Below are 14,477 nucleotides of genomic sequence, written 5' to 3'. Positions count from 1 at the left end.
TAGAGTGACAGCTGCTTCTGTATTATGCCTATGGGATATTATCATCTTTTAAAGGACATCTGAGTATAGAATGTAACCAAATACTCAAATAATTAATGTCTATGCCGGCAATGATATATTTTTATAATTTTTTTACAAAAATATATGTGAAGGCAAAGTCTGAAGCTGCAGCTTCTACTGACCATGTACAAGATATACACAGTATATAAGTATAGGCATTTTGCGATAGGCTGATGGCTGTCACATGATGCAAGAGGGAGAAAAAATGTAACTAACTGAAATTTGTTACGAAAAAAATCCAATGTTCTTTGAAATTCAGACTAAATGCAACTGCATTGTCTTTTTACACTGCATTTGTTGATTATGCTCTTGAAGAAATTGGCTCCTTTGCCTATCTATATGTTATTATATAGAAGTATTTGTTTACTAATGTAATTGATTCTTTGGCTTTAAAATGTAAAATTGCTTGCATGAAGTGAAATCAAAATGACCAAGTACAGTTTTTGGAAGAAAACATTTTATTTATTTTTTGTTCCAAAGAAAGAAAAGCAATATAAATATCCGAGTATAAAACTTGCGTGTTATACATTGACATTAATCTACATGAATATAAGAAGGGTGAAAGCATAGTTATTATATGTAAGTACAGTTTAGTATAAGACACATTCATAGGACAGGTGCATTTCATTTCATGAACATTTATATCACAAACCACACAGAAAGGTACAGGGGGAAGTAAAATACTGCTGTTCACAAGTTAGCTACAGGGATGAAATATCACATTACTATTTTACAACAAAAGCTACTCTACAATGAATGTTATGTTACAAATAAATCAAAACAGCAAAATGTATCCTACACCTAAATTACTCATGTGACTGCTTTATATGTCAGTAAAAGCTATATTAAAAGTAACATTGTAGTATCCCATGAGATGGTACCATATTTTATTTCAACTGTCTACATAAGTGTAGACATTAAAAGGCAAAGTGAGTGGAGGTTAGTGTATAGTGCTTTAAATATAAAAAAACAATAACTCCCACAAGTCTTGTGGCTTCATTGCATTTGCAGCAATCTGTTACACACACCCATTTGCTGCCAGATCTGTTAAAAATATTAACACCTGAAAGATGCCATATAAGTAGATTGTTTATTAAAAGCAAAAAAACATCTATAGAGTTACCATAGTTATGATAACGGCTTCATAAAGTTAAGCAATATTCTCTTGCATGCTGATAAAAAGGTATAGATGTATCAGAAAACATGATTGTCACGGAAAATGAGTAATAAGTGTAGGCTGTTTACTACTAGCAGCTACTTAACTTTTAATGTTGAAAAACAACAAAAAATTGTAATAAAACAAAAAAACAAACAAAATAAACCAATTAACATTTCTAGTTAAACGATCTTATTCTAAATACCTAAAAATCACAATTTCTAAAAATGATTAAACTACTTCAGTTGCCCTTCATTTTTGTCCAATCCTTCTTACCTATTTTATATTATCCCATTGGTGAAGGATACTGGAATTTTATTTTGGACTAAATAAAGTAAAACGAAAAAATGAATCAAAATAATTGTATTCTAATTTATCGCACGCATTTCTCCCTGTGATTAGATCTCTATTATGGATCTCTATATAGCATCTAAAAGAAATACAAAAGTATTCAAATGAAGTAAAACTGAATTTGATGGCACTTTACACATAAAATGTAATAAAAATAATAAATTAACTGGTCCATAACATCTCTTTTTCCAGTATACAAAGGCCTATCTGATTAGTTGGTAAAGAGTATTAGCAAAACATTTGTTTCTCTGTTTCTAGACAAATAGCTTTGTGTACAATTTTCTCTCTTCATTTCAGTCATCTAATTTACTAACCCTAAACTTTTTGACCTGGACTAAACAGGCTCACTTATTTACCATTCTAAATAAAGAATGAATAACTTCATGCTGGATATTTACATGCAACAAACATTCTTTGCTCCAATGAAAATGCAAATACCAAGTGAACATTAGACATGCAGATCTATTTGTGGAAATAGAAATCATTTTAAAGTACTCTTTAATTTGCAATTATTTCCTCAGCTCTAAAGAAAGGTCTCCAAACTGTCTAATTGGTTTACTTAAGCCTTCAACATTTTTTTTTTCTTTTTGAGAAACAACACATAAAAACACTACAGCATCAAATATATACTGTATGTACATGTTTTCATTATTGTATATGCAATAATTACAGCGATATTTTACATAATCCTTTATAACAAGTCACTTTTTTCCTCTGGTTCAGTTCATATAATTTCTTTCTTTCAATGGCTCATTGCTGAAGGGTCTCTAAAGTCGTTTGTCCAAGGAACTAAAGCATTTTAACTATTAAACAGAAAAAAAAATGCAACGGTTTATGGAAACAGTAATTGTTTTGTGTGAAAATATAGTAATAAAGCTTTGGAATGTGGGTTGACAAGTCTGGAATCTTTCACAAATTCTCTTATGCATATAAATTATAAATAACTATTAAGCAGATACTATATACACTGGAAGTTCCACAGGTATGCGTGTGGGAAACCACATGCTAGTCTGAGTGTGTAAGTCCTACTAATTTGTAGAAACCATGTTTAATATTGGCTAAGACCTAACCTTAAAAGCATAATGACAATGTCATTACAAAATATTGATTAATATTGCCAGGGCACTTTATTCAAATGTCCACATTTATGTTTTCATCATTAGCTCCAATAGTAGAATTAACCTCTACTAGCTCTGATAATGACACATATCATTACACATTATTGTATTCTTCTTCTATATCTCTTTTAAAAGATGACATTAAACATCTCTTGGGATTCTCGCTGGGACATTTTCATTTTAACACCTTTGTAGTGTTAATTATTACTTCTTTTCCTTTTTGCCAGATTTCTTCTTGTTTCCTGATGGTCCAGCACCTTTACCATCACGTTTGCCAGCCGCATTAGTGAGTGTTGAGGTGGTTCCTGGGATGTAGATGTTCTGTCTGTAGTCGGGTACATGCTGCAGGGTGAATTGGGGTCCATAACGAGCACTTAGACCCATAGTGCCTGTTCCTCCACCTAGAGCTGACGCACCTTCAGCAGCTTCTACAAAGCACAACAGAAACAATAAATTAAAGTGCTTGTCAATCAAAAATACAACATATATGTAGTCTTAGCCACTGACAATGTTATCTATGTTAGAACTGCAAACCTGATTTGATATGAATGAGATATCATTTTATATATGTATAGTATATATTGGCAAGTAAGCACAGCATTACAATAGAACTGCATGCAAAAAAAATATTTTAAACACACTTAAACAGTATTTAACCCACAGATGAAGCCAAGCCACTAAAGTGTGAGGTGTGGGTATACATGTGAATGGTTTTAGGTGTTCCTAGGTTTGGCTTAGAAGCCATAGATAAATCAAGACCTAAAAAGTAGACAATGGGGCCGAGATCCCAAATCGGGACAATACTATAAATAGTGGGAAAATTCAGAGCTCTGTATTGTTCCTTACAAATATATTTTACTCTGATATCAATTGGATAATTTACAAAATAATATTAAGTAGCCACCATATAATGACAAAAGAGATAGGGTTTGTGATGATCTTTATAATGTATTAGCAAACAGCAAGGAGAGAGAACAGGAATACAGACTTTATTCAGCAGCATCCATCTTAACAATAACTGCCCGCCCCCTCCAATCACATGACTAAAATGTTAACTGTTTGTAGTGCACAGAGTGAACTAAGCATAACTATTGAACTTAAACTATAACATAAAGCATACACATCATTACATCTTCCCCTTCAAATATGAAACACTTAATATGAGACAAAGTCTTCCCATATTTTTGGTTTAATAGCTCGACCATAACGAGAGAAAGTAACTGCTGGCTCACTAGCAGTACAATCAGTGTCAGGTTGAGAGTCATTCCCAGCATTATCGCAAGCTGATACACTTATGTTGTCCTCAAAGTCCTCAGTAGACTTTACATCCATGTTAGGGAATTCTGTGCATTCATTGCTTTGCTCTTTATTGTCATTGCTGCTTGGTTCCTCGAGTAGAGTATCAGCTGCAGTGTCTGGTCGAAGATGACGCCTGTTGCGTCTCAGTTTCTGTCCACACTTGGTTTTGATTATATATGACCTTGGTGAATTAGCTTCACTGACAATTCGAGCAGGTTCCCATGTATCCCCAGTGACTCTGTGTCTCACAGCTTGCCCAGCCCTGAGTGGACCAAGTAACTTGGTAGATTTGTCAAAATACAGCTTTTGCTTTTTCATGTTTATGTTCCTCTGACCTGTTACCTGATCCTGTGGGATAGTCTGAGGCTGCAATTTCTGTGGTGCAATAGGCACTGTGGTCCTCAGTGCTCTACCCATGAGCAGCTGTGCAGGTGAACATAAACCCTCCATGGGTGTTGCACGATAGTTTAACAGGCCTAGGTACACATCCTGCCCTGATGATTGTGCTTTTCTGATAATGGATTTGGCTATGCCAACATACTTCTCAGCTAAACCATTGGCCTGTGAGTGATACGGACTTACTGGTTTGTGCCTGACTCCCCATTCACGCAGAAAGCACTGGAATTCAGCACTTGAGAATTGCGGGCCATTATCAGACACAAGTTCTTCACACACTCCATGTCTCGAGAGTATTGTTTTGAAAGCCCATATGATTGCTGATGCTTTTAGATTTCTCAGCTGTACTAACTCAAAGAATTTGCTGTAGTAATCTACTACTATCAGGTAGTGGTTGTCCTCAAAATGAAAAATATCTGTGGCCAGTCTCTGCCATGCCCGTGAAGGAGTGTTCCATGGTGTGAGAGGTTCTTTTGCATTGTTTTTTTGAAATGTCTGGCAGGTTTCACATGTCTTCACAAGTGTCTCAATATCAAGGTCCAAATTAGGCCAGTAAACCACATCCCGTGCTCTGCGCTTACAAAGAGTAATGCCCAAATGTCCCTGGTGAATTTGCTCCAATATTTCTGCCTGCTGTGATTTAGGAATAACAATACGGTCACCCATGAATATGATATCCGTATGAAAGGATAGTTCATTTCTCACAGGCCAGAATCCCTGCAACTCAGGAGAAAGCTTCTTTCGTTTTTCTGGCCAGCCATTGCACATGACACGAATTAGTTTTTCTAGTACTTTATCTTGTTTGGTATCTTGTCTAATTTTTTCCAGCCGTACATCAGCTATTGGAATATTTACTAGTACTGTATGTACCTGTTCTTCCAATTCAGGTTCATCCCGTGCTTCATGTCCTTCTGGAAACACCCTAGACAGCGTATCTGCCATCGGAATTTCCTTTCCTGGTTTATATTTCACTGTGAGATCATACTGTTGTAGTTTCATAACCATCCTCTGCAGGCGTGGAGGTATAGCAGATAGTGGTTTTTGCATGATGTACTCCAATGGTTTGTGATCAGTTTCCACAACCACTGGGCGACCATAGATATACTGGTGAAATTTCTCACATCCATTTACAATGGCCAACATCTCCTTCTCAATTTGAGCATAATTGGCTTGTGTTGTTGTCAGAGCTCGTGAAGCATATGCAACAGGATGTCCTTGTTGCATTAGCACAGCACCTAACCCAAACTGGGATGCATCCACTTGAAGCACAGTGTTGCAGTTTACGTCAAAATATTTCAGTATTGGCCCTGGATGTTTAGTGATCAGTTTTTTTACTTTCTCAAATGTCTTTTCCATGTTTGCGTCCCAAGACCAAATAGCATCCCTTTGTAGCAATGCACGTAGTGGGGCTGTCAGCTGAGCGAGGCCCTGAGAAAACTTGGATAGATAATTAAAAATGCCTAATGATGTCTCTAGTTCCTTCCTGGAGGATGGGGCCTTCATGCTAATAACTGCTGTTATCTTCTTTGGATCAGGCTTTAAACCCTCTTTGGTTAGAAGGTGTCCAAAATATGTAACCTCTTCTACCCCAATTTGCATTTTGTTTGGATTGAGTTTAAGATTTTTCTCCCGACACCGCTTGAGTAAGGCAATAAGGTTTTTGTCATGTTCTGTACGATCCTTTCCATAAACCAGCAAATCATCAATTATTACTTCAACACCATGTAGACCAGCAATCAACTCATGTGATTTCTTTTGAAATATCTCCTGAGCAGAAGCAATGCCGAAAGGTACCCTTGTGAAACGCCATCGTCCAAAGGGGGAGTTGAAAGTGGTCAGGTGACTGCTGGGTTCATCAAGACGCAATTGCCAGTAACCAGATTGTGCATCTAGTACACTAAACACTGTTGCTCCTACTAGCTTGTGAGCTATATCATCTATGGTGGGGAGTTTGTAGTGTTCTCTCATTATTACTTTGTTCAAATCACGTGGGTCAATGCAAATACGAATTGCGCCTGTGTTTTTCTTCTCTACCACAACCATAGAACTGACCCATTCTGATGGTTCTGTGACCTTTTTTACTACCCCCAACTTCTCCATCCTAGTTAGTTCTTGTTTGACTTTAGCCTCAAGGGATAGAGGTATTTTCCTTGGGGCATGAATGACAGGCTGTGCACCCTCTTTTATACGTATGCGGCTAATCCCCGGGAGGCACCCTAGGCCTTTGAATAGATCACTGTACTCATGCTTAATGTTGTCCTTTGACAGTTCGCTGCACGCACCATCCACAGCCATAATGATCTTTACAAGTCCAATATCTTTACTTGTTTTTAGACCTAATACTGCTGGGGCTTTTGTTTCTATCACAAACAATTGTAAGACCTTTTCAGATCCCTTGTAAAAACATTTTGCATGGCAGCGACCCATCACTTTCAGCTTTTCACCACCATATCCCAACAGTTTTGGTAGGTCTTGAGTCTCTAAGGGGAATTCATTTCTAAGGAGTTCCAGGTATGTGTGGCTTGGCACACAGTTTACTTGTGCCCCTGTATCTATTTTGAATGTGACTGGAGTTTTGTGAGCCCCTATCTGTAGGGTTACATTTGCTTCATCTGCAGACTTGTGTGATTTCTGTACTGCTGCAAGATATATTGGGGTGCAATCTGAGTCTAACCCTGCATTGTCATCATTGTCCTCTATGGCGTGTACAGCCTGTGTTTGTGTCCTTGCAATATGTGAAAACAGTTTACACACCCTGGCAAAATGTCCTCTTTTCTTGCATTTATTACATATCTGCCACCTTGCAGGACAGGCAGCATTTTTGTTGTGCATGTTTCCACAGTAGCCACAGGTTGCTTGTGTGTTACTTGTCCCAGTGTCCCACTTGCCTTTTATCCCCTTGTGTCCTCTTTCTTGCCAGTATCTGCTGCTTTGATTTTCTATAGCACTGATCTGGTGTTGTGTTCCTTCCAGTACCTGCATGTCCTTTCTTGACATTTCATATGCTCTAGCAATCCTGATGGCTTTCTCAAGATTTAAATCTTCTTCCTGCAGCAGCTTTTCCTGAACTTCTTTAAACTTACTGCCCATCAGAATACGGTCTTTTATCATATCACCTGCATCATAAAAAGCACAGTCTTTGGCAAGCAAGCGCAGCTGTGTCACCCATTCATCCACAGATTCACCTCCACACTGATTCCTCTCATAAAACATTTTCCTCTGCACTGTGATGTTTTTCCTTGGATTGCAGTATGCTTCAAACTTTGCAAACAATACCTCTGTTTTTTTTTTGTCATCTGCAGTGATATCCCCACTTGCCTGCCAGGCTCTGCATACATCACGTCCCTTTTGTCCCACACATATCAAAAAGTGTGCTGCCTTCTGTTGATCAGTCCATCTGTCTGCATCTGGGCCTGCAAACACAAGTTCAATCAGCTCCCTCCATTTTGACCAATTGTCAGAAATGTTCCCTGACTCTAAATCCAGAGAAGGAATGTTCTTTGTGCTGCTGTTTGCTGCCATGTCACTTTTCACCCTACTTCTGGTACCATGTGATGATCTTTATAATGTATTAGCAAACAGCAAGGAGAGAGAACAGGAATACAGACTTTATTCAGCAGCATCCATCTTAACAATAACTGCCCGCCCCCTCCAATCACATGACTAAAATGTTAACTGTTTGTAGTGCACAGAGTGAACTAAGCATAACTATTGAACTTAAACTATAACATAAAGCATACACATCATTACAGGGTTAAACCACTCAAATGTTATATCCTTTCAAACAATAAATGTATTTTCCCTTCAACAAATGTAGCACATAGAGTATTTTTTTCATAGTGTTTAATAAAGTATATAACCTCACCCAAACACTAACAACTATGCACACAACATAACTATTATTTAAACAATAATGCAACAACTGAAAGTGGAAGGTAATGTGAATGGAGTCCGCCCAACATCGCTAAATGCCGACAGTATATGCTGTCGGCATTTAACATTGCACAGGCATTTCTAGTGAAATGCTTTTGCAATGCAGCCCCCTGCAGATTGCGGCCATTCGGCCGTTAGCAGGGGGTGTCAATCATACCGATGATATCTGATTAGGATGATGGCTGTCCGCCACATCTTAACTCTTGTTTCCAGCAATTTGGAAACATCGGGGGTAGATTGCAGCATACGCTGCTTGATAAATCTGCCCCATAGTGTATATTAAACTGTGACAAAGCTATATATACATATATAAGAGTTGATGTTTTACCATTGTCATAAAAAAGTATATAAACACTAGACGAGTTGAATACAGTTTGTTCCTGCAGTTAATAAATTGATTTTCCAATAAGATTGAAGACTGCCTTGCTTAGTTTAGGAAAATGATTATTGTGTGGGTTTATGACTGCTACAAATATATAATACTAACTTGTACAACCATACTACACACACTGCTGCCACATAATGCCCATAATGCCCATAATGCAGGCTCCTGAGTCTGACTCTGTGTGCCCTTATGGAGAGAGGAAATACGTAATTTGATAATAGAGATGAACACATTAAAAGCAAATAATAATAAATAATAATGAGAAATTATTATATATTAAATTACAAATGCTTTCATGTTCATCAAAAGGGACACATTTTAATGTCCCATCCAAAAGAAAGCATTAAAGGGACAGTCCATTCAAAATTAAACTTTCATCACTCAGATAAGGCATGGAATTTTAAACAATTTTCCAATTTACTTTTATCATCAAGTTTGCTTTGTTCTCAGTGCATTTTGATAGTTATTCACAGTTAGACAGCACTAATTCATGTGTGTCATATAGATAACATTGTGCTCATTTGTGTGGAGTTACCTATGTGTCAGCACCGATTGGCTAAAATGGAATTCTGCCAAAAGAACTGAAATAAGGGGGCAGTCTGCAGACGCATAGACACAAGGTAATCACGGAGGTAGAAAGTATATTAATACAACCATGTTTGTTATGCAAAACTGGGGAATGGGTAATAAAGGGATTATCTATCTTTTTATACAATAAAAAATCTAGAGTAGACTGTCCCTTTAATCCTAAATTGTGTTTTAATAGGTTTAACGGGTGTGCTTTCAAAAGCATGGAATAATTATTTTGGCCTAAAATGTCCCTTTCCTTGACTTACAGTGCTCTATCAGTAATAAAATTATTATCTAAACATAAAATGAAAAAGGATTGCTCAGATTTTAATAATAGTTAGTTCACCAGTAGTACCAGTAAATAACCAGTGTGCCATTGCCCCCAAGGGACAGTCAACTACAAAATTGTTATTGTTTAAAAAGATAGATAATCCCTTTTATTACCCATTCCCTATTTTTGCATAACCAACACGGTTATATTAATACACTTTTAACCTCTGTGATTACCTTGTATCTAAGCCTCTTTTGACAGCCCCCTGATCTCATGACTTTTTATTTATTATCTATTGACTTGCTTTTTAGCCAATTAGTGCAGTGTTGTGCACAACCCACTGGCATGAGCACAATGTTATCTATATGGCCTACATTAATTAGCAGTCCCCTGTTGAGAAAAGATAATAAAAAAGCATGTGGTAAGAGGCTGTCTGTAGTGGCTGAGAAACAGGCAGACATTGACAGGTTTAAATGTTATAATTTATATATAACATGGGGCTCTCTCTACAACACACATTTATTTAACTATTTTGCTGTAGTGAAAAACTTTCTGCAGTGAATTGTGTGAAAAAGGTGTCAAACAATTCTTGCATTTACCATCGTGAAAACTGACCATTTGCCGATGCCAAGATCATCGCTTGAAGTCTTTCTGTTTCAAACTGGTTATTTGGCCACACTCCAGCTTCTTCTGTTGGCTGAGCTCTGTAAAAAAATCACATATTTATTATCATTATTGTTCATATATTAAAGAGTGTATGACTGTTTTATAATTGTAGTAACTGTAAGGAAATAAAATGTTTATTGTTTACTGTTTATTTATTACATAATTTAACTCATATAATTAACTATATTGTTTGAAATATATATCACCCATATTGAAGAAAAGCATTTGTTGATTTTTGCCTAAATAAATGTGAAAATTGAAGAAGAGGAAAATCAATGCCATGATGAGTAGTAACCCTGCTACTGTAGTTGTATTTAACCCCTGGACCACCTATACAAATAAGACATTCCCCTATTCTACCAGACCTGCTCTTAAACCCCCAGGTACCCACCCCTCATGCCCAGTCCCAGGATATAGTATTTCAAATGTTTATTTATTATTGTAGGTGATGGTAACATTCTGTGTTCAATATATACTCTATAAGCTAGGGCATATGAGAGATGTTTTAGGATTATCATCATTGTAAACACGCTCTGTTTGCGCAAGCAGATGGATACTCTTTTACTAGGTACATCCTTTCAGTTCCAGGCTTCCTACTTAAATACTGATTTTATTGTTGAGTAAATTATGTGCTATTCTGCTAAATCATTCATCACATCAGGCACAAGAAAAAAAATATCACAAGTCAAGGCCAGAAAACTACTGCTTAAAGGGACACTGAACCCAATTTTTTTCTTTTGTGATTCCGATAGAGCATGCAATTTTAAGCAACTTTCTAATTTACTCCTATTATCAAATTTTCTTCATTCTCTTTGAATCTTTATTTGAAAAGCAAGAATGTAAGTTCAGATGCCGGACCATTTTTAGTGAAAAACCTGGGTTGTTCTTGCTGATTGGTGGATACATTCACCCACCAATAAACAGGTGTTGTCCAGTGGTCTAAACCAAAAATTGGCTGGCTCCTTAGCTTAGATGCCTTCTTTTTCAAATAAAGATAGCAAGAAAATGAAGAAAAATTGATAATAGGAGTAAATTAAAAAGTTGCTTAAAATTGCATGCTCTATCTGATTCACAAAAGAAAAAAAAATTGGGTTCAGTGTCCCTTTAATGTAACACGCCAAGTTCAATCGGATCAATATCTTTGGGGATGCAAATTGTTCATGAAAGTTCTTGCAAACGAAGATTATCATCTAATTTAAAATGAATACTGACTCTTGAGTTATGATTAGGCCCATATTATGTAATGTATGAGAAAACAGTATTTGTTATTCACTGATAAATCTGTGAGTCATTGTTTGGAATTGAGAGCAAATAAAGGCCTGCTACTTTTGTTGTACAGCCTGGAGAGTAGCGGTGTATATGTACTTAGTAACATGTCCCCTACCCCTTCAGCATTTGCTTAGCCTTTCTGCAGCTATGCTACTATGTAGGAACAACCAAATAGAATTCGGGTAAATCACTTTCTTCCCAACTGTCATTGCTCTAAATCTGTATTATACGGTTGTCTTTCACCAACTTCCTTCTTTACTACAGTTTCTTTCATCCTCTCAATTACCGACCCACCCCCCATTCCCTTCTTTTACAATAGAACCCCCCTTCTAGCTCTCTCACATTGACGTTGATTTTTAACTCTATCACCTCCTCCTCCCTTTCTATTCTCTGTGCCTAAATCCCTCATCATTCATTAACTAACTCTATTCTATGATCCCCTGGCTATGCCTCTGTTACAGTGCATATGTGTAGCTTGGCAGCAAGCCCAGGACTGCTGCCATAGAGAATGTATTTCACTGGCCTACAATCAATAATATTGCGACCAGTACATTGGAATGCATAGCATGCCTCTTTGTATACTATAAATATCAGAGATCCTCTTTGTCGGAAGGAGAGCACTGCACGCCTTTAATTCTTGTTAGTGCAAAAATGTCCAGCTGCTGATCAATATTCTCAAGTCTTTTCAAGTTGCTTCAGGAAAATATCTATCACTTAAGATATTATAGTCCACAGTGTGATGGAAAATGGCACTGTACATACTGTATGTATAAATGGGATTTTTGAGCTATGATGCACAGTGTGCTGTGTATTATAAAATGTGCTGATGTTGCAGTTACATGGTAAATATAATATGATGAACATTAGTAAGGATATTTAACACCTTTAACCCACTGATTGCCAGAAAGGACTTCAGCACATGAATCTATTGCAACCTTCTTTAGCAAGAGCTATAGAACTGGTGCTTTAATTAATTATTTAGAGTGCTACATCTATTCCTATATTTGCAGCATTAAGAGCTAAAACATTTGCTAAAAATGTTAGAAATATTGTTGCAAACACTGCTGTCATGTAGTGCTTAAAAAGAAGGTAAAGTTACGTATATCTTTTTCAAGTATTGCATTAGTTGAATAAAATCAATATAACTTTCATTCATCGTTTTAAATAAATTTCCGTATAAATCAAGTTATAACCTTTATAAAGGCAATTTGTCAGCCTCATATATTCAACCCGTTTTTTTTTTTGTTTTTTTTTTGTAGAATCCAATTGAAATTTAGGCTGTTAGGCAGCCGTCACTCTGCGTCATGCACCCCTTTAAGCAACAGCGCATGCGCTATTCAATTTCTCATTGCATTGCAAACCGTGCACGCCACCGTGTTACGCATGCGTGGTAATTACAGGTAGGAATTCCCTCCTACGTCATCGGCATATTATAAACCCTACGGACAAGCACAAGCGCATCACTTTACTTTTGAAACCGCTCAGTAGAAGTAAGTCCAGAATTCGCTCATTTGCTCACAAACTTTATTTTTAATAAGTATTTGTAAGATCAATTTGTAAAGATTTGATTTAAAAAGTAAAGAGTAAACTAAAAACGAACATCTTACAACAGGGGAAGTTACAGGCTCACTATCTTGAATGGGGAATTGGGATTGAAAAGCAAATAGGTTAGCAAACGGGTCAACGGTATCAAGAATGCAGCTGCTGTCTCGAATAACATAGTACTAGTAATTAATTGAATACTATGTCTCCACGCCGATAAGCGCATGCGCAGTTGAAAGCAGCATCGGGCACGCGCTTTAGAGCAACGTAGAGAGCGGGTGGGACCACTCTAGACCTCACAAACTAAAGAACATGGAAAAAGGGGTTGGGAGGAGTTAGCAGCAAAAAGGTAGAGAATTATAAATATATATTTTTTTAAAACTATCGCTGCAATATAGAAAATAAGTTAGCGAGTACATTATGGTAATGTTAATAAATGTATTGCTGTTTTCAATAAGTCTAAACTTTACCTTCACTTTAAGTGTGAACAATCATGAGCCTATCTCAGTATGCCCTCATGTAAAGGAGCTACGTTTTAATAAAGGAAGCTTTAAGGCAAAAGTAAATATTTTCAAATTAATTGAATCATCATTTTACCACAGTTCCTTGCAGCTACTTCACTATTGTAAAATTAAGACTTGCTAATTGTATCAGTTTTAATAATACAGTACATTTCAGGTACATTAAAGTCAGAAACAACTTTAGCAATCTTCAGTTTTTAATGCCAGATCCATCATAAAGCTGCACAAATAAAACTTTACATTAAAGGGACAGTCTACACCCAGTATATTTTTTATTAAACTACTGTTAAATGCCACTTAAACATTGTTTAGCGTGTCCCTCATCTCTCTGCTTCTATGATTGTGTATATATATATATATATATATATATATATATATATATACATATATATAGTGTCAAAGGAAATTCATTACCCAAAAATTGAATGACCATGAACAATATATTTTTTACACTGTTCTACAACGGCAGCATAGCCAATCAGCTGTTGCGGTTCAGCTTCTGCACTTTATGTTGACTGGCTTGTGCCATATTTTAGACAGTGTTTTTAGTAGCATACTAGCAGCTTTTAGCGTTTTTTTTATTTTGTTGATTGTTGATTGATGTACATACGTGTATTTTACCTTTCACTTGTGCTGTGATACTTTAATAAACCCTTTATAAAACCGTTTTTTCACTAATATATGGTCCTGGAACTTGCATTTATAATAGCCCCCCAAGTTATAGGACCGTAGAGATCCTTTTGTAGGACTTCAGCATCCTGACATGTGTGTCTTCAAGAGGAATCTTCTGGGCTGGTGAATATACAGGTGGGACTGACCTGTGGATATATACAACTGACAGTGTATTTCTAGGCTATGATGATTCACCCTGTTTTTTCCATACCTCATAACGTTTGAGGTCATTACAAGTGAGTGGAAATTTTGCTTGTTTGTTCCAGTC

General features: G+C 36.6%; 1 protein-coding gene across 1 annotated transcript in view; it reads right to left on the bottom strand.

Annotated features, from left to right (window-relative positions):
* Positions 1-500: 500 nt before the first annotated feature.
* LOC128664815 (protocadherin gamma-B5) overlaps positions 501-14,477 on the bottom strand; it is a 104,268-nt gene continuing 90,291 nt past the window's right edge. Inside the window, exons 4-5 of the mRNA XM_053719618.1 lie at positions 10,155-10,243; positions 501-3,113 (exon numbers count right to left, since the gene is read on the bottom strand). Coding sequence (XP_053575593.1) covers positions 2,890-3,113; positions 10,155-10,243 — 313 coding nt within the window. The 3' untranslated portion in view covers positions 501-2,889. The remainder of the gene's footprint in view (positions 3,114-10,154; positions 10,244-14,477) is intronic.

Source organism: Bombina bombina, chromosome 6 (genome assembly GCF_027579735.1).
Source record: "Bombina bombina isolate aBomBom1 chromosome 6, aBomBom1.pri, whole genome shotgun sequence".
Lineage (NCBI taxonomy): Eukaryota > Metazoa > Chordata > Amphibia > Anura > Bombinatoridae > Bombina > Bombina bombina.
Note: the sequence above shows the minus strand (reverse complement) of the source record. Positions and strands in the feature narration are given on the sequence as shown.